Raw genomic sequence first — 21138 nt, 5'->3', positions numbered from 1 at the left:
TTGGCAATTTTAAACCTGCTCTGTCACTACAGCAAATGGCTCCAGCAACTGAACCTCCACGCTCAGCAGCAGTCCACCAGATGACTCACAGCCTCATTGAAATGAACTACCTACCCAGCCCCACCTCCTTGTCCAAATTGGTTTAAAAAAAACAAAATGGCAATTGCAAAAATGCAACATGGAGACATCACAGTAACTACGTCCATTTAAATTTTAATGTCTATGGTCAGGCCACTCTCCCATAGAGGACGATTTCCAGCAGCCTGACATTGTATGGACCAATCACAACCGTTTATCTGATGTGGGGCGGGTTTAAAGAGGACGACTGACAGTGGAGGTGCAGGTCCATTGAGCGCATTTATTCAGGCTCACAAAACTCAGATCAAACTGTCAAAACAGCGCTGGTCAAAAATGCCTCAACACTGTTACTGTATGGTCCGTTTCTGACAAAAAAACGTCTTCAGAAATGCATTTTAGTGTACCATGTAGGTGTAAAGTGCAGTTTGTGACTCAGCCGCCTTTGTTTTCCGCTGAGCAAGCATGTTTCGTTGCTGTGATTGGATGGAGGCCACGATTCTAGAAGCATTTTGCTTGATAATACCCCCTTCAAAAATAAACAGAGGGCCCAGGTGATGCCAGGCTACCCTGCATCAGCAGATGTGTGAAAACAACTTGTGAAATATGAAACAATATTTTGGATGGATAACTTTGGATTAAAGATGAGCTAGGTAGCTTTCAGCATTGCAGTAACAAACACACAATTTCAGTTCAGTAACCTGTGCCCACATTTAAACCTGGCTATTTTCTTTCCTCATCTGACACCAGGAGGGATCCGTACAAAAGCCCAGCTCATACAGGTGCAATGTTTTCTTTTTTTATACCGATAGCATTATGAAACACTATCTTTATTAAATAACTAGTAGTTTGAGACAGCACCAAGGAAAAAAATATACAAAAAACAAATTGCATCATAAGATGAATGAGGCATCTGGATTGATTTCCTTTATTTTGTAGTATGAACATGACATGATAAGATATAGATATAAATGTGGAACATGCTCCCTGTCTGACATGGCTGTGGTGGTAGGGCATCCATTATTTTCTACCAGAGTCCTTATCCCCTTATCATAAATCACCTCTATAAAGCTCAGGAAATGCAGTACTTTACCTATTTCAGATATTGTGAATAAATGAGTCTCTGAAATACAAAGTGTATATGCATGGAACAGCCCAGCTGAATGAGTTCAAATGAGCTGTGAGCTTAACAGAGAAATAGGAAGATAAATAGTGCTGTTGGAGTGTAAAGCACCTTGAGGGGAGTTAAGTAAACGACAGCCTGCATAAAACCACTGACAAAAAGTCCAGTTCATTGTATACTTAATGTATAAGCACCAACCATGAGCATGTAAATCTGTATTTCCAGTCACGTGTGATGAAGATGACAGTGAACAGCACCTCTCGCCAGGGACACGTGTCCTTTACTAACATTTGGTGTCTTGCATAGTTCTTGTGTTACTCCATTCACAGTTGCTCATGCAGTAGTCCATCTGAATACCATATGAAGCATAATAACGTCTCACATATCTAAGGGGGTGGTTTGCAGCTGCAGTCATAATGCTGCAGGAGTCTTGAAAGGTGGTAGCACAGGTAGAGGAATACATGTGGCTGTTCACAGGTCAGTGGGAGCCGCTAGTCTCTTCTTGAACTCCTTCAGTTCCTGCTTGTACCAATCCGGGGCCTCTGGGCCGTTATTGCCCGTTGACTCGTGATCATAACCATAAGCGACCGTCAGCTCCTCGTTTTTCTGCACAGCCCTCAAGGTGCGGACGCACTTAATAGGCCCAAAACGGGGGTGAATGTACCTGCAAAGACCAAAGATAATTTTTTATTTTTAGAAACTCAACCTAAATAATTTCACCATGTTTCCTCATTAGAAACGATAAGATGCTAAACAATAACTCAGTATTATCATCAACTTTTTTTTGGTGATTTGATTTTTGGTGTATATTATGCCTTTATTAGTGAGCTAACAGGACATGAGGGTAGGGGAATGGGGATCGACATGTAACGAGGTCCCCTGCCGCACTGTGTCTGTTGAAAAGGTGCAAAGTCTATTTCCTGTCCACATGTTCAAAAAAACAGGAGGTAGCATTTCATCTTGTTTTGCCGCCTCACAGCAAGAGGGTTCCTGGTTTGAATCCCAGCTGGGGCCCTTCTGTGTGGAGTTTGCATGTTCTCCCTGTGTCTGCGTGGTTTCTCTCCGGGTTCTCCGGGTTCTTCCTCCCACAGTCCAAAGACATGCAGGTGTTAGGTTCATTGATGACTCTAAATTGCCCGTAGGTGTGAATGTGAGTGTGAATGGTTGTCTGTCTCTGTTTGTCTCTATGTGCCCTGTGATAGACTGGCGTCCTGTCCAGGGTGGACCCACCTCACGCCCAATGTCAGCTGGGATCAGCTCCAGCCCCCCACGACCCCGATAGGGACAAGAGGTTGAAGATGAGGGATGGATGATTAAGATGACACCAATCAAGACTGCGTACAGTAAGACACGCAATAAACCTGCAATGCCCTCAGTAATGTCCCTGAGATTCTGCTTTTGAGAGGCCGTTGTGATGGACCTGTCCCTGTAGAGTTGGGCTCCATCCAGGCAGAGATTACTGTCTCAGCACAGAGACCAACACCCTGGCAGACGCTCGTAGTTTCAAACATGTGGTTCAAGTTGTGAAATGGAACTACTTAAGTTTAGGCTATAAAATGTAGGGTTTAGAAAAGATAATGGATTGACCTAAAGGAGTCAGGAAACATGGAAATCCAAGATATATGTCTGTAACAAAGTTGGTTGACTTAAAAAAAAAAGTCACAGTTGACTTTTGGTTTCACACGGAACACAAAGAGCTGTCTCCTGTGTGAAAGTCCTGTTTTAGTTTGACCCAACAGGCACCCTTGCTCTTCCTCTCCACACTAGAGGGCGCTGCCTGACAACCAGCGCCTATGTGACTATGGTTCGTTATAAACTGCGTGCATAATTGACCGATATGGTTGTTTTTTGGGGAGGACAGTCTGCAGAAAGAAAGACATTTTTAAAGTCTCTGTGTTCAGCTCTCAGATTCAGTGAGAAGCTTCAAAAGTACTATGTTGTTTGAGGTTTAGTTTCTCTGTTTGTACTTGTATATTATATCTGTTTTATTTCATTTCATGGTTGCATTCAGCTGTAATGCAGTCGCCTTAAGTTACTGCCCAGGAAAACCCAACATTTGATATTTTGCTGCTTCACTATTATAGCTATTAAATAACAACATAACGGGGGCTTTTATTGTGAAAGGTTTCTAGGAAATGAGTGTGTATGTTTATCTGTTTCACAGCAGCTCTGACTGCTCACTCGCAGGCTTCTAAAGAGAAACAGCAGATGTTGTGACGTAAGAACAGAAACGTCTGTAGTAATATCCTCCATGTGTGTGAATGCAGGCTCATTTTATGATACGAAAAAATGTAAATATAATTTCAATATACATAAGTTACATTAAGTGCTGAGGAAGATTGTGTGATGCAAATGAAAGCTCCGGGTGACTTACTGCATAAACCTTGTAGAGATTTAAGATCAGGAATCAACGTTCAATCTCAAAATGTCTCCTGTCATTATTGAAATGTGTGGCTCTCTTCCCCTCACTGTCCTGCTGTACTCACGGGTCATATTTGCAGTTGGGGGTGAAGGAGTGGTTAGCCTTGTGGCCCAGAGAGGCACAGTATCTCTCTGTCTGGTCAAAAGGCTGAGGGACATCGATCACCGTGTCCTCGTCCAATGAGATGGTGTTTCCGTTCAGCGCCCAGTCTCTGCTGTCCACCTGAGGAGTCCACGCAGCAACAACAAAAGAACATGTTCTGCTAAATGACCTGGGGTTTCTCATTACTTTGAGCTAAATATTTCAACCATTTATGCTTTATATCCATCCTTAAGCCGACTTTTTAACCCCCTTTTGCAATCAGCATTACATTTTGGAAAACTTCACTTTTCTGCTCGCCTGCTGACTCATTTATTTGCACTCTCAATGGGCCTCATTTATCAATCTTGCGTGAAAACGGGCGCAGATCTGAGCGCAGAATTGGTCGTATGACAGGACCCACGTGTGATTTATGAAACATTCGTGTCTGACCAATCTCAGCGTACAAATGAGCGGGCCTTGATAAATGCGGCGGCTGAATTTGATCGTCATTAACATGTTACGCCCTTAAATATTCCTGTTTCGGAGGCCTCGCCCACTGAGGTCAAATACGGAGAGACGAAACACTTGTAAGAAAAGAAACATTTCCGACACACAGATCTGCATCCTGACATCCGAGATGGAGCAAAATAAAGATGTGCTTTTTGGCAGTCTTAAGAGTGGAATAAAAGGGGCCCATAAAAACGCTGTATGGAAAAGAATAATGGAGGCAGTCAACCCGAAGCAGCGCTCCACTGTGACCCGTGTGCGTGTGTGTGTGCGCACTGTTGGACAGGTGTTGTGCCGTTGTTGTGCCGTATTCAGCACCCCTGCCGTGAAATGCACCCCCTCGCATTATAGGTGATATTCTGGATCAGAAGGCTGTTGTTTCCACCTATAGGAGTAGCTTATATACAGGTAACCACATTAAAAGCACACACTTTTGAACCTATTAATTGCAAGAAAAACTGGTATTATATTTAGGAAACGCTAAGTCAATTACATTCAACTAGCTCAAAAGATCCATTTATTTAATTTTGTAATTATGGCTGCAGTATATTTCCACAGAACATACAAAAAGTGTTGTTTTGTGTTCGCTATTACCCAAGTTTGTGATTTTAAACTCTTTAAAATAGTTTAAAGACTTTAAGTAACCACTGTTCTGACAGTTGTGGGTTACCTGTATATAAACTACTTCTATAGGTCGAAACAACAGCCTCCTGATCCAGAATATCACCTATAATGCGAGGGGGTGCCTTTCACGGCAGAGGTGCTGAATACGGCACAACACCGGCGCTCTTGCTCTGTAGCGGGGTTTGCCAGCGGGGTTATTAGGTATTCTGTTAGAAGTTACCTTTGTAACCTAGAAGAACCATACCAAGATGTTAATCATCTGATACCTTGTTTGATTTAATGCAATTTATCGAGGGTAGCCACTAACCGAGGAGATGACTTTGGCTCTGCAGTGCGTCTTGCTGCAGCCGCGCGCCAACGCATTAATTCATTCATTCATCTTCAACCGCTTGTCCCTGTCGGGGTCGCGGGGGGCTGGAGCCGAGCTATTTTGAAATATAAAAGAATCGTGTGTGTCCCCCCCTGGCAACCACGTTTAAAAGCGATAGCTTGGCATCACAAATCACCTGTACATTTATCGAGTGGTAGTTTTTGCGATTAATGAATGCGTAATCACTCATGGATGGTGCCTTCAGACGCACATGAGTACAATCAATTGCTCCAACCACAATTTTTTATTTTTTTTATTCGTTTTAAGAATCCGTTTTGATCTGTATTTAATGTGACTGCTAATGCTTAATGACAGCTGAGGTTTGTTAATTATTTTCAGCCAGATTTTGCTGTACTACACCGCAAATACACAGGCTCAAATTTGCGTACACGACCTCAGACCAGACGTGAGATTTGATCGTAGCTCCCGCTCACGTCCAAATTGATAAATGCCGAAGTTTGCCAGGAAATGGTTGTACGCACGTTTTTCTGCCGTACGTTCGTTTGATAAATGAGGGCCAATGTGAGTATAATATTTTTCAGATGTTATAATTTGTAATTTTCATCACACCTGTGCTCCAAGTGTCATACCTCAGAGTGTGTGATGCGTACTCCATTATAAAAAGCCATCACAGTGTCAGTGTCAGCGTCTGTCTTGGCAAACAGGCCCTGTCCTGCTCCTTTGATCATAGAGTCTGCCACAAACACCCTGACACACACGCACACACACACACACACAATGAAGAAGAGTGACATTTGAGTTGATGAGATGTCAGTACAGAGTGATGCGTCCTTACCTTTGACTCTCATAAGGGTCAGGAAGCAGAGTGTGGGTGGTGATGCAGGTGGATGTGGACTTGTCGTATGAGTACATGGGACCTTAAAAAGAGTGCGTCATGTTAATGTCCAGTGGTCTCATGTATAAAGCTTGCTGCGCACAAAAACCTTGCGTTGACAGGCAGAAATGAGCGGTAAAATGTGCCGTGGCAAACGTCAGTATTTATAGAAAAATGATTAGCAGAGAAGCGTGCGTATTCCTACGCCAACTAACACCCGTGAGTAGAGCTCCAACAAAGTTTTTCTGACTCGGGAATCAGCGACAATTGATGGAAACACCAAGAAATACAGCTGAGTCAGCAGAAAAAAACACACTTTTTAACTCTAATATAATTGGCAGTAAATGTATTTCACACTTTATGAAGCCTAGCTGTAGTTGTGGATAGACTATACTTATATAGGACTATACTGTTGGCATCAGTTAAGATGCAGTTTGAATTCATTATCAAGTCTACATGTTTATAATAACGCGTTTAATTGAATTTAATAACTGCATGCATCGGCAGGTGTATCCGTTCGGCCAAGATGTGAAAAAGTTTTGTGTAAAGTTATGGCCAACAATTATGAATTGAAAAGGTAAATTTCTTTAGATACAATCATTACATTCATCTGTTTTGAGTCAAATGTGACCCTGCTGAGACAGAATAATAACAAATAATGTTCTGGAATATCATCCTGTATTTCTTTTCTCATTTCATAAACACATTAAGACCTGCCATATTATTCACGTTTTTTACATAGCCCTCAATATATGAATATGCTAAACTTCCTTACAAATAATAACAGTCAACTCAACTTGATCCACAGCTGTGGTGACATGTTGCCGCTCGCTCTGTTTAGATTTATTTGAAATGTCCCTACGGAGGGTTCCGAACAACAGCTTTCTGCGGTGCTCCACCACTGTAAAGCGCCTTCATTTCCTTCTCAGGGAACTTTGCTTTTTCTACCTTTTTTGGTGTCATTTTCCTCACATCAGTCAATGTAACGTCCTCATTAAGATAGTGTTCATATTCATGAGCTATTTCGCATACCCATATGTCATGGGATGACACTGGGCGGAGATCATCCCGCACAATTCTATAAATCTAAAAAAAATTAGAATATAAAATTACAAACTGGGTTAGAGGATTGACTTCATATTACTCATTCTTAGTTGGAAGCTCTGCATCATACACACATTTCATACACAGATTTCAGGAAAGGAGAGAATTCAAAACTGAATGAATGAACTCCCTACTGTTGGCTGTGATTTCGAAGCGTGGCCTTCCAGTCTCGTTGGCGATCAGGGTGGCAGGACGAGCCTCAATGATCTCTCCGTCAACAAAGCTCCCGAAGAGAGCCGTGTGTCCATCGGGGTAGATGTACCCTACAGACTGGCCCGTCATCTCCCCGTCCTCATTCACCTTCCCAAACATACAGCCTCGGTCCTAGACGCCCCACAGTACACACCAACAAACACAACAAACACTTAACAAAAAACATAATTTACTTTGGGTTTCCACCCTTACCTGACATTATCATTTTTTAGACATAGTGTAATGAAGGAACGATTGGAGTTGGACAACATTATTTAGCAGTGCTCGCCTGGCAACCCAACCAATCTGCTGAATCGTTGTTTTCTGATGATCCCTCATGTAGGAGGGTAATATCATACATCTATAACTATATGTCTTATCAATTACATATATTCCTAGATTTTCTGAAATCCACTTGGGAGGGGGAGCAAAGGACAGGGGCACAGAGGGGTGTGCACTAAGCATCTATATGTATGGTTCTATACATTCAGGGATCGTCCACACGAACTCAGGTATTTTTGAAACCATGTGTTTCTCTGCACGGTTTGGCCTTTCAGCCTGCTCACACTGTCCTTTTGGCCGCGGCCAAAACCGTTTTTTCAGCTAAAGCCTAGTACCTTTAAGCAGTGTGAGTGGACCCGCTCCGCGCTCAACTGCGGCCAGCGGACCGTCCACGGCCCGCTTGAAAGAGGTGGGCTTTAGCGGAGCCGTTTGCACATGTACGAGCACGAGCGTGCGCACGTGTACGAGCACGAGCACGAGACCTACGGCAGTAGCGTTATGTCCGCCTGTTCGGACATGTAAATAGAAGGACGGAAACACAGTTGTTGCTCCTGAAACTGGATTTTTTTTGTAACCAGAATCCAGGGGGAACTTTTTGGAAAGGACTTGTTTCAGCAGTCATGTGTGGACAGTAAAACCGAGGAGAACCGCAATTTCTTGTCAACATCGTTTGATGTCCCACTGAGCGAGGGTAAACAGTTTCCATGGAGACGTGTGGAGCAGTCTAGATGTGACCAGCTGACGGAGTTGCTGTTATGGAAGACCAGGCCAAAATCATTTTTAATTCATGAGTGACAGTGAGAAGTAACTCAACTTCACTGTCAGTCCACACAAAGGAATCTGCCCGGCCTTGGTTCACCATTTTGTTTTTCCCCCGGTATGAATGTTTCCAGCCTTGTGGATGGGATTTTTTTTTTTTAACCGGGGCCATAAATGTTCAGTTTATGGCCCTATGCTGCATGTCTCCCCCTCTCTCTCTCACCCCATTTCCTGTTGTCCTTTAAAATAAAGGCTTGAAAAACTGCCCCAAAAAAAAAAATACACCTGTTTGTGTGGACCAGGCCTCAGGGTGTTGTATCGTCTCTGTCTCTGAAAGGTCAAGCTTTCTAAACGCGTATCCTGATTTTAATCCTATCTGACCATTTGGGGGATTTCCTGCCTCGTTGGGGTAAACGTTCACATTTTTGGAACTCAATATATGTTGGCTGTATTTGGGGTACTGGGTGGAATGACTCTACTTTGGTAAGGTTCACAACCCTTTTAGCACGTAGATTCAGTTTATTGAATTGGAAACACTAACCTCCCACTTATACTATGTAGATCAAAGATTAAGAGAGGTTCTTGAAGCCATGTAACAAAATGAATCCTCCATACATGCAAACATAAGCAGTGTGTTGTAGTAAGCAGCGAGCTGACTCACAGGGTAGTAGACCCAGCACTCCCCACAGCGGTTGTTGTCTTCGTACTGGCCCTTGAACACCAGACGGCCCTCTGCGTCAAACTCCTGAGCGGGCCCATTGAGCTCGCCTTCCACATATGTCCCATGAAGGACACCTCCATCTTCATATGTATACACCCCTTGACCCTGCAGAGCATCATCTACATATAAACCCTCCAGTGCACTGTGGAGGGGGCAGACAGACAGAAAGAGGAGGGCTGTAATAAAAACTAAGACATTATTCACTTCAATCACCTTAAAGTCAAATTCCAGCCTAAAATCATCCCATGGTGTTGTTTGGCACTTACACACATCAAATAAGCCATCGAGACAGTTGCTAACAGCCGCCAACAGTCCGACGTGGCTAACAGTGATTAGCTCAGGGCAGTACGTTGAAGGCATTCAAACGTCTTTTTTAAACACTAATACTGATGAAAGTAACAGCAAACCTCTGCAGCAAAATGAGAAGAGTCCCTACACAGAAAACAAAGCACCAACAACATAGTTAATGAACCCAGAGATTTATTAAAAGAGTGTATTAAAGACTTACCTACTGGCCCCTGTACCAGCTCCTCTCATAGTTAAGTCCATTCAAGTAGATTAACAAAGTCAATCCCAAAGGAAGGAGCCCATTGGTGCTTTGTTTTCTGTGTAGGGACTCTTCTCATGCTACTGCAGAGGTTTGCTGTTATTTTCAGCAGTATTAGTGGTTAAAAAAGACGTTTTAATGCCTTCACCGTACTGCCCCGAGCTTATCAGTGTATATACAATACACTATCAATTTACCATGAATAAGTTTAAACAATTCAAAGTGGTGCATGATCAGGTAAGTAACATTATGTTTAACATTCATGAAAAACTAAACAAAGAGGCATTCACCAGGACAGCTAAAGTGACTATGGCAACCGCCCTCCTTAAAGTGGAACAGCGGCGCTCAGTGAAGTGGCGTTAAACTTATTCTCTCTTTTCCGACTATAGTGGTGTGCATCCGCTTAAACGGTCTGTGTGGAACAATGATGCCTGCACTGAACAGGCCGCAGAACACGCAAGATAGGAATTCAACGAATTATTGAGGCCGAGATTTTGCCTCGATGAATTTTTGTAATCGAGTAACTCCAGTTACCAACAGTCTAGGGTTAGCTTGTGAAAATGTGTTGCTCTGATAAACAATCATTGCAGACAAACAGTAAATGTAAAGGTCTCAATTTCTGTCTTTACAGTACCTTCCATCAAAGAAGAAGAACTTTCCCTTGCCATTCTTCTCTCCGTGGGTGAAGTGTCCTTCAAAACGATCACTGGATGAATACGTAACTGTGCAGAAGCCATGGGGCTGATCATATTCATCCAATGGACCTGAGTACACGCACACAAACAGGGCCAAGTCAGGCCTGATGATATAACTCGATTGAATGCATTCTTGCATCCTCACAAGATCTTATTCTTTGCTTTTGTAAGGGCGCACTCACACTGTCCTTCCGTACCGGGCCAAAACAGGTTTTACGGGTAAAGCCTAGTTCGTTTGACCAGTGTGAGTGCAGGTAACATAATGATAGAGGTTCATAAGCATCACACCAGGTTTGTGAATGGGCAGTTTACGAGGTTGTTATAAGGCTAACATTGATTTAGCCATTAACTGGGTCTCTGCGTCCAACCTCGCAGTGAGTTCAGCACAAAAAGCTTATTATGTGAAGGCCACCTAAGGCTGATTGGACATGAGCCAAGCTTGTGCAGAATTGATCACTGGCGTTTGCCGCTCAATGCGTGCTGGATCTGTGTCCAACTTGCTCTGATGTTATGCACATATGAGCAACCATAACCTTATAAGATCAAGGCGGCCACAGTTTTAAGAGCCAGGCGCCGCAGTTGCTCCCCACCAACAGCTAGAGCCAGGGCATGATGGGAAACACCTGACTCTCCGCTGATCTAACAGCTAATTTGTTTAAATGTTGACTCAGCAAACGAAAGCAACCTCTTTTTTCTCTCTGTTGTCATTAAAAAGTTTTCCTGGTGTTAGTGGAGACTTTTGTGCTGTTTTGGACTCTGATGCACCAATCACTCTGCAGTTAGTGTCCTCAATGAGCAGAGGGTGCTGCTGTGAGCCCCATCCCCGTCCCAAAGCACTCACAGGTGCCACTTTCTCACTACATTTAGGGCGCACTCACACTGTCCATCCCTACCATGCCCAAGCACGTTTGACGGCTAAAGCCTAGTTCAATTACCCTAAAGCAAGGGGGACGGTACGGACGGACAGTGTGAGTGCGTCCTAAGAGACTTTTCACACCTTCTTAGAACTTAGACAAAAGAGACTAGAGATCAGTTTAGCTCCTTATTTAGAGCATCAGGGGAAAGGGAGAAATCTGTGCTCGGCCTAATTCATTCCCATGCATGTGGCTTCATGTGGCTTCATGTGGAGTCCAGTTCAGTAAGCAGTCTGGGTCCGTCTCTCTCCTCTCAGCAGCAGCATTGTTGTTGTTATGTGACACCGTGGGGTTAGAGATCAGAGGTGGGGCGATGACAGCATCGTTTACAAAGAATGTTGTTTCACTGTCCAGACCACAACGCCACAGGGGGCGTTTTCAAATCTTTCCACTCTGGGACCTGTTTTCAAAAGATACTGTTTTCAGGCTCCGATAACACTGTCGGCCAAAACCAGACTAAAGTTGTGTGGTTACAGGAAAACGCGTCTTTGTGTGGACGGGCCCCAACTGTATACAATCATTGGTATCACTTTGTTTTGAAAAGTGGTGAAAACCCTTTTTTCACATAAAAAAAGAAGTGTTATTGCCCCCACCCCCTGCGTGCAATACACTAACATAGGACACACAGGCAACACCTGTGGACATAGGATTTACAATGTCAGGCTACAGCCTAATCATAAATCAAGACAATATCAACACCTGTAGGCCATATACAAGATTTACACTATCAGGATACAGACTATTATCAAATCCTTCAGGACAATATCAATCATCTTCTGTATGACAAGAAATAATGTAAGCCTACCTTATGTGATGATAAAATATTTCACCATGTCTCTGTCCGGTCTCCCCATAACATTGTTGAAACATTCAGCCAACATTATGATCCGGTGATTCCGGTGTAAAATCATCCCATGGTCTTTTTTGACATTTATGTACATCAAATAAGCCATCAAGACAGCTTTTTTTTGTGTAACAACTATTAACGGAGAAATCCAGGAGAGTGGCTATCAGCCGGACGTGGCTAACACTGATAAGCTCGGGGCTGTACGGTGAAGGCATTCAAAAGTCTTTTTTAACCACTAATAGTGCTCAAAATAACAGCAAACCTCTGCAGCAGCATGAGAAGAGTCCCTACACAGAAAACAAAGCACCAATGGGCTCCTTCCTTTGGGATTGACTTTGGTAATCCACTGGACTTTACTATGGGAGGAGCTGGTACAGTGGTCAGTAGGTAAGTCTTTAAAACACTAACAACGTTGTTGGTGCATTGTTTTATGTGTAGGGACTCTTCTCATGCTGCTGCAGAGGTTTGCTGTTATTTTGAGCAGTATTAGTGGTTAAAAAAGACGTTTGCATACCTTCACTGTACTGCCCCGAGCTAATCACTGTTAGCCACGTCAGAATGTTAGGGACTCTCCGGGATATTGCTGTTAATAGTTTATACATGAAAAAAACTGTCTCAATGGCTTATTTGATGTGTGCAAGTGTCGAACAAAACCATGGGATGATTTTACGCTGGAATTACACTTTAAGTCAGGTTGTCCAAAGAAGCAGGTCCTTCTTTCCTTGTTTTTTCTTTAGTATGTTTAAGCTAACTTTAACGTCTCTTCTGTCCTTCTGTCACACTGCCGTTATCCAATTCCCATAGTCATGTGACCACTGGAACGTGAGTAACATGACTCACATCACCTCTCCTCACCATTCATCAATAATTTGTCATTTGACATCACTGTCAAACGCTATTTTTCAGAACGTTTTTAAAAATGATACTCTTAAAAAGTGGTGGGGACAAAATTGGCCATTTCAAAAAGTGGTGGGGACATGCCCCTAGTGGTAATGACCCCTATGTAGGCCTATACAATGGCCACTGCTCAGAAGAGGAAGTTTCACCGGAAAGTCAGGAATCTTTGCCAGTGCTCCCAGAGGCTAAGCTGCAGTTAGACAGACAGCTGATGGGTCCAAAGAGTTCAAATGCTCTGTAGAGCCTAGTAAAAGACCCCCAGATAATAAAAGATAACGCTCCATGGGGTGCAAACAACAGACAGAAGCAGACATTTTAGTTTTATAAAAACAGTTTGTGTCACATCACGGTTTTCATTAATTCAGTTCTCACTTTAATACTTAAGGTGAAAATAACTGCTTACGTCGTACAGCAGATAGGATACAAAGTATCAAAAGCACACACATATCACTGTTCCTAAATATCGTAGACCGAACACACGTGTGGCACACAAACAACAAAGTAACCTTTCGTGTCTCACACTGCCTTCCTGCTCTCATCTTTCCGCAGCAGGACACTAACGTGGCCCAGGCCGCCCTCCAGCGCCTGTCAGTCGGGTTTCCTTCATAAATAAAGTCCGTGGATCTGTGAAGCTACCGAGCAGGCCCAGCGCGACAGCGGGGACGACCAGTCTCAGAACAACAGGGAAATCTCAGACATTTCACCGTGTAGAGGGAAATAAAATTAGCGGAAGATAATGTTTACCTTCCACGGCCTCTTCTATGTTTTCATCGTCGCTGTCCATGCTGCAGCAGGCTGCTGGGGCTAGAAACGCCTGGCTCCTGGAGGACCGACTGCACTGCCTCTCCCGTGAGCCGGGCGGCATGTGGACGGCTGATAGCATGGGGTGACAGACAGCCGGTAGCTTTTCACTGTTTGCGAGAATGGAAACTATATTTTCAAACACTAAAAGGACTGTCAAACCAGCAAACCACCAGGACTTTGTCTATCTACAATGCATCAAAGCCCTGTTCTAATGTAGCCTACCTCTTCTCCTCTTTTATCGTTTACTAACTGTATTATTCTATTTATCATGATATGTTGTGTCCTTTGATTATTAAATGAAGGAAGTTGTTTAAAAATTGTAGCCTAATGTATTATTCATTACTTAGCCTACTCCTTTCAAAAGTAATAATATTACTTGCCACTCTGGTGAAAGTTATAATATTGCTGGAATAAGTCACTATTAACCAGTTACTGTCCACTTCTGAAACCATACTAGCACCCTTGAGTCTAGCACATGCCAATAGAGGCTGAAATCAGATCAAATACACCAGCTGTCAAATTTAAGATGGACTGATTTAAAGGAATTATGGTAACAGCATCTAGCAGCCTTCTGTGCACTCATGATTTCACAGTATCTCTTGAATGTTCATATTTGATGATTGTTCAGCACTCAAACCAGCCTAAAAAACAAATACCAACATTCAGTTACAATGCAGAGAAAGAAGGGTACACACATCCAGCAGGGAGGATTCCCTTGTGCTTGTGAAGGAGAGCAACAAACCGCCCTTTGCTCTGCATGTAGCCAAGCAGGTGCAGATATTGGTATTTAAGCATTTTAGTTCAGCCTCCCTTCTCGTATCAAAGTAGCAGAGCAGGGCTGTATAACACAACGTGACAGCACTTGTACTTGTGGGATGTGCTAAAGTGTTTTCCCCAGGAAGTACCTGCTTGTTCTGTAAAGTTGACTTTATACGAGAGGCTCCCTGCGTGAAGAGCTAGATTTCCAGCAGAGCGATGGGACCCGACCCCCCTTTTGTGTTGGCTGCAGTGTCTCTTCTGTCGGCCCTGCAAATGGGTGAGCTATGTCAGAATACATACTTCAACATTCTTGTTCAGCAGAGGGAGGAGAAAGTATTTACCAGGTACTTTTCTCACACTCCCGTATAACTGAGGGTGTGTTTTTAGGCCAGAAATGTTACGAGTGACAGCAGACTTTAAAACAACTTCTTTCATCTACACCCTGATTCACTGGAACTGATTATCACTGATTATTGGGCCATTGAGACTGAGATTTTAGCTTTTAAAACGTTGTAGGTAGGCATGTACCAGACTGAACCTCCTCATGCTTCGATTACTGTAAGTTCATATGCAGTATAATGTTGTACTCAAACCCCACCATCACTGTCTCCTTCCAGGCTTCCTGGCGAGGCGAGTTGGTTTGTCCAGGATGGCCCATAAGGTCCTGCCTCCCTCTGTCACCGGACCTCCAGAGTTTGCGAGGACTTTCCGCGCACAGTAAGAGCACTGAGACATATTTTCATAAGCTAATATCATACAGCTGTAGAGCCCCTAAAAAAAACGCTTTATTATCGGACATGGCTGAATGATCCAAGTGTAACATCAAAAATCAACACTTGCTCCCACACTCACTTGAAGCTCTTTTATTTAGTCAATGTTTCGGTCTAGGACAGGGGTGGGCAATTCCGGTCCTGTAGAGCCACTGCCCTGAATGTTTTAGGTTTCTCTCCGCTCCAACACACCTGATTCTAATGATTTGCTCGTTATCAAGCAGCTAATGCTTGTCACAGTTTGATTATTGTTAGACTCCGTTGTGTTAGGGTAGGGAGAAACCTAAAACATGCAGGACAGGGGCTCTCCAGGACTGGAATTGCCTACCCCTGGTCTAGGACTTTCATCCTGACCCAGTGTTTTACTTGTGTTGTGTGACTTCCTTTTGAAAAACAAGCACACTCAAGAAATCCACTGATCACTGGTGTGAGTTTGGCTAACAGAGAAAGTGACATCACTATGACAAGGAGAGAAACTTGGAGCTTGACACGTTCAAACATCCTCCATTTTTTGACACACATGTAGTAATCTAGAAAAGAAGAAAAGAAAAATCAGATACATACATTATTCTCACAAACATCCTATATCCACAGGGGGAAATACATAAATGAACAAATCCAAGTGTGCCAACATTTCACACACGAGCAGACTGTTTTCAATATTCATTTTCATTTAAAAACATGTCGAGGTTTAACCTGGAGAAAAATGCCCAAGCGTCTGAACCGTTCCAGGTCAAAATCTGCTGAGCCTGATGAGGACGACACAGACCCACTCTGCGCATGCACAAGCGGGTGATGTCCGGACCCGTCAGAGCCAGTTCTAGTCACAACGTTTATGTGACTGACTAACAGCCATCCTCCAATCATGGCCTTGTATTGAATGATGTTCCAAAATGATCAGTCAGACTGGAGTTGCCGGGAGATGTAGAAAGGACTTTAATCTCGACTCAACAAAGGTCTAATTCAGATTTGATCTTTCAACATTGTATCGTTATTTATGTATCAACACTTTTTCAACAGTTCATTGATCAGCATGGTCTGGGTGTTGAAACAACCTTATTTTTCTACTGCTTATTTCAACAACATGCTTAAAAGTCAACACCACTTCAACTGTTTGGTGTTCAATGTTGTTTTGACGTTGAATTAATGTTTTTTCTTAACCTGACATTGTTTCAACAACATCTAAATGTTTAATGTCAGTCGAATGCCACCTAGGAACTTTCACACAATAATCAGAATCAGAATCAGAAATACTTTAACAATCCCAGGCGGAAATTGTTTTGGTTTCAAACTCCAGCTATACAAACAACATATTTAACAACAACAATATTATACTGATAACATATATTTGTAAAGACAGAAATATAAAACAGTATAAAGTATTTACTTATATAACTATATATATATATATATATATATAAAATATCCAATTTACAATAGTAATATATACAAATCAAAAGTACTGTAATAATGTGCAAAGTAATGTAAAAATGTGCAAAGCACAGATGGTTTATGATTGAGTCCATATTACAGAGAGGGGGTGAGAGACTCTCCTAGGGATGCATTGTATAGTTTAATGACCACAGGTAGGGAAGATTTCCTGTGGCTCTGTGGTGCATCTGGGTGCGAGGAGTCTTCTGCTGAAGGTGCTCCTCTGCTGGGCCAGTGTGTCGTAGAGAGGGTGGGAGACATTGTCCAGGATAGACTGGAGCCTGGACAGCATCCTCCTCTCTGTCACGGTCATCAGGGTGTACAGCTCCTCCCCCACGACATCAGCAGCCCTCCTGATCAGTTTGTTCAGTCTGTTGGTGTCTGCGACCTTCAGCCCACTGCCCCAGCATGTGAAAGCAAAGAAAATCGCACTGGCCACAACAGACTCATAAACATCCTCAGCATTGTCCGGCAGATGTTAAAGGACCTCAGCCTCCTCAGGAAGAAGAGTCCACTTTGGCCCTTTTTGTAGACAGCCTCTGCGTTTCTAGTCCAGTTCAACTTATTATTGAAGTACACCCCCGGGTACTTATACTCCTCTACAGTGTCCACAGGGACCCCCTGGATGGAGACAGGGGTCACAGGTGTTTTCACCCTCCTCAGATCTACTACGAGCTCCTTTGTTTTAGTGACGTTGAGCTGCAGAGGATTCAGCTCAGTCCAAGTGACAAAGTTGCCCACAACGGTCCTGTATTCACTTACATCCCCCTTTCTGATGCAGCCAACTATTGCTGAATCATCAGAAAAGTTCTGAAGGTGGCAGACTAGTTGAAGTCTGAGATGAAGAGGGGGAAGAGAAAGGGAGAGAGGACAGTCCCCTGTGGGGCCCCAGTGTTGCTGACCACCCTGTCAGACACACAGTTCTGTAGGCGTACATACTGGGGTCTGCCCATCAGGTAATCCACAATCCAGGACACGGTGGGGGCCTCCACCTGCATCGCAGCCATCTTCTCACCCAGTAGAGCTGGTCAGATGGTGTTGAATGCACTGGAGAAGTCAAAGAACATGACTCTCACAGTGCTCGCAGGCTTGTCCAGATGACTGTAGACTTTGTTCAGCAGGTAGGTAATGCAGTCCTCAACTCCCAGGCGGGGCTGGTAAGCGAACTGTAGTGGATCAGTGAAAGGCCTGACCATAGGCCTAGCTGCTCCAGGATGAGTCTCTCCATGGTCTTCATGATGTGGGACGTCAGGGCCACCAGTCTGTAGTTCTGAGGGCCACTGGGATGCAGCGTCTTCGGCACAGGCATGAGGCAGGACGTCTTCCACAGCACAGGGACCCTCTGGAGGTGCAGGCTCAGGCTGAAGACTTGACTCAGTACTTCACACAGCTGGGGGGCACAGGCTTTAAGCGCCCTGGGAAATACGCCATCAGGGCCTGCAACTTTGCCAGAGTGGAGTGTTGTCAACTGTCTTCTCAGCAAGTCAGGCATGAAGGACTCTGTAGAGGTTTCTGTTGGGGGAGGGCTGAGGTCGTCAGGTTGTGGAGGACATGATGTAGAGCAGGGGGGAGGGGTGGAATAGGTAGTTGTGAAGTGAGGTGGTGAGGGGCAGTCAAGGGGTCTGTAAGGAGGAGGAGTAGGGGAAGGTAAAGTGGCATTAGTTGAAGGGCAGCCAGCAGCATAGTCATGTGGGGGATTGGCCGCAGTATCAAACCTTTTGAAAAATAGGTTCAGTTCATTGGCCTGGTCCACACTGTCCTCTAACCCCTTTGCTTCCGGTCTTCTGGAACCCGGTGATGGTTCTCATGCCACTCCACACATCCCTCGTGTTGTTTCACTGGAGTTTGTTCTCCAGCTTTCTCCTATAATTGTCTTTAGCCTCCCTGATGTTCAGTTTCAGTAGCCCCTGCACTCTCCTCACCTCATCATGGTTGCCATCTCTGAACGCTTAAACACCCATGCATAGACATAAAATGAGTACATATATCCACACATACAAATAAGAATACAGTACAAATACTGTGTGTTATTGAATGAAAAGGTTCAGGTGAAAAGAAAGGTTTTAGTTAAGTTGTTTGTATGGCTTTGTAATTGTTTTGCATCTATGTTTAGTCATTTTGCATCTTTTTGTGGCAGTTTTGCATCTATTTTAATCACTTTGTCATAATCTTGTCTCTATGTGGTCATTTTGTGTTGTTTTGTGTATACTTGTGGTCATTCAGCATCTCCTTTGGGATCATTTTGTGATTTCTTTTTTTTTTCATTTCATGTGTCAGGGCCCCTGACCTTATGGGCCCCTGGGCGTGTGGTTCAGTAATAGATAGATAGATAGATAGATGGATAGATAGATAGATAGATAGATAGATAGATAGATAGATAGATAGATAGATAGATAGATAGATAGATAGATAGATAGATAGATAGATAGATAGATAGATAGATAGATAGATAGATAACTTTATTTATCCCCGAGGGGAAATTAGGTCATCGTAGCAGCGGTACAGAGCAATCAGAAGTACTAAAAATAAGATAAAATATAAAATACAAAATATGAACAACAATAAAATAGAATAAAATAAAAATACAGTATCGCAATCCCTCCATGTGTGTAGCTCTATAATTGAATCTTCCTTGGCCCATGCTACACTTCTTCATTTCCTACGCTGTGGTGTGTATTTGCAGTCAGAACTGTGTGGAGTTTTACCCTTTATTCCTGGTGACACTGTGGACTTGTGGAATATTCTTCAGTGAGGGGATAGCAGCTGCAGGAGGACTGCTGTACATAATGGCCAGACAAATATATGTCAATGGATATGTCAAGTCTACCAAGAAAAGGTGATTTATCTACTTAATACTTTCTTTTTTTTAACAAAATGTTAAAATGTGTGTTATATCATGTCCAATATAATGACACAATGTGTTTCTGGTGTGCAGGTTACCTGGGTTTTACCTGTCTTTGGCTGTCGTTGTCACTTTGTCTCTGCTGGGTTTGACTGGAATACTGCGTGGAATACTACACAAGTATTTTCACCTCCAACTCTGAAGAGTTCACCTCCACCTACTTAAGTAGAACACACAGTTAAACTGTCGGGAATAAGGTCTATTGTTCAGTGGATACTCATCTATTTGCCATTCTTATCTTCTTGTCTTCTAAAGGATTCTAACCAAACCCCAGCACCATGTTCTTCTAAACTGCATTGTTTTTGTAACCCCTCACATACCTTTAGGTGTGACATATTTTAGGGAACAGCGTTGGCATTTGGTGTGTAATTTTGTTAATTTTTGTCACATATAGTGTTGCAAAATTCCGGGAACTTTCAAAGTTGGAAACTTTCCATGGGAATAATGGGGATTTATGAGAATATACCTGGAAACAAAATAAAATTTCGAATGTAGTTGTGGAAAATATATGTCAGCACAATTTTACTAAAACAACCAGATTTCGTGCAAATACACTTGGGAATATATTTCTCAGCATGCACATAGCACACTGCTTTAGTTTAGTTTAGTTGGTTAGGATCCCCATCAGCTGCAGCAAATGCTGCCGCTATTCTTCTTAGGGTCCGACACATGCACACAATTCTAATAATGCATGATTATAACAAAAACAAAATAAAAATAAATTAAAATTAAATTAAAACTTAAAACAAAATCAGAGCAAAACAAACGGAAAAAAATAATAAATAATTCAAAACACACTGCACATACAGTATTTCCGCCATGCAAATGATATAAATGGCCCTTCAGTAACCATTTGACTTAATGATCTAAAACATCTTTCAAAAATATACATAAATATTTCTCAGTCTTGCATTTGTTTAAATATTATAAATGATGTTGTACAATATATTTTACAGTTAGCCGTGTTATAATTCACATTACATGTTGTGATAAAATCCTACCATATCAAAACCAACTTCACTCAATATCACATAATTATACTATATATCATATTAATATCAATATCACATAATTATACTATATATCAATATCAATATCACATAATTATACTATATATCATATTAATATCAATATCACATAATTATACTATATATCATATTAATATCAACATCACATAATTATACTATATATCAATATAAATATAAATATAACATAATTATACTATATATCATATTAATATCAATATCACATAATTATACTATATATCATATTAATATCAACATCACATAATTATACTATATATCAATATAAATATAAATATAACATAATTATACTATATATCATATTAATATCAACATCACATAATTATACTATATATCAATATAAATATAAATATAACATAATTATACTATATATCAATATCAATATACATATCACATAATTATACTATATATCATATTAATATCAACATCACATA

General features: G+C 42.3%; 2 protein-coding genes across 3 annotated transcripts; one reads left to right on the top strand and one right to left on the bottom strand.

The window, feature by feature from the left end:
- Window positions 1-989: 989 nt before the first annotated feature.
- setd7 (SET domain containing 7, histone lysine methyltransferase) lies at window positions 990-13872 on the bottom strand. The gene is made up of 8 exons (XM_083915909.1): window positions 13740-13872; window positions 10277-10406; window positions 9036-9237; window positions 7276-7465; window positions 5999-6080; window positions 5793-5910; window positions 3685-3842; window positions 990-1862 (listed from the first exon to the last, which is right to left on the bottom strand). The coding sequence occupies exons 1-8, from the start codon at window positions 13858-13860 to the stop codon at window positions 1670-1672; spliced, it is 1194 nt and encodes a 397-aa protein (XP_083772035.1). The 5' UTR covers window positions 13861-13872; the 3' UTR covers window positions 990-1669.
- An 853-nt stretch (window positions 13873-14725) lies between these two features.
- Window positions 14726-20166, top strand: mgst2 (microsomal glutathione S-transferase 2). Of its 2 annotated transcripts, none has more exons than XM_083915401.1 (4): window positions 14726-14835; window positions 15176-15275; window positions 19509-19595; window positions 19695-20166. In XM_083915401.1, the coding sequence occupies exons 1-4, from the start codon at window positions 14775-14777 to the stop codon at window positions 19801-19803; spliced, it is 357 nt and encodes a 118-aa protein (XP_083771527.1). In that variant the 5' UTR covers window positions 14726-14774; the 3' UTR covers window positions 19804-20166. The 2 variants fall into 2 exon arrangements, with proteins under 2 accessions (XP_083771527.1, XP_083771526.1); XM_083915400.1 differs by having other exon boundaries at window positions 19443-19595.
- Window positions 20167-21138: the final 972 nt, after the last annotated feature.

This window comes from Echiichthys vipera, assembly GCF_963691815.1.
Source record: "Echiichthys vipera genome assembly, chromosome: 6".
NCBI classification, from domain to species: domain Eukaryota; kingdom Metazoa; phylum Chordata; class Actinopteri; order Perciformes; family Trachinidae; genus Echiichthys; species Echiichthys vipera.
The sequence above is the reverse complement of the archived record's forward strand: the minus strand, read 5'-3'. Positions and strand labels throughout refer to the sequence as shown.

Bases quoted from the DNA above. Each gene is read 5' to 3' on its own strand.
- mgst2 (XM_083915400.1), top strand. From the start codon at position 14,775: ATGGGACCCGACCCCCCTTTTGTGTTGGCTGCAGTGTCTCTTCTGTCG. The intron at 14,836-15,175 runs GTGAGCTATGTC...GTCTCCTTCCAG, and splicing joins TCTGTCGGCCCTGCAAATGG to GCTTCCTGGCGAGGCGAGTT. The intron at 15,276-19,442 runs GTAAGAGCACTG...GTGTATTTGCAG, and splicing joins GCGAGGACTTTCCGCGCACA to TCAGAACTGTGTGGAGTTTT.
- setd7 (XM_083915909.1), bottom strand. From the start codon at position 13,860: ATGCCGCCCGGCTCACGGGAGAGGCAGTGCAGTCGGTCCTCCAGGAGC. The intron at 5,911-5,998 runs GTAAGGACGCAT...CGTGTGTGTCAG, and splicing joins GACCCTTATGAGAGTCAAAG to GGTGTTTGTGGCAGACTCTA. The intron at 3,843-5,792 runs GTATGACACTTG...TGGACTCCTCAG, and splicing joins TACGCATCACACACTCTGAG to GTGGACAGCAGAGACTGGGC.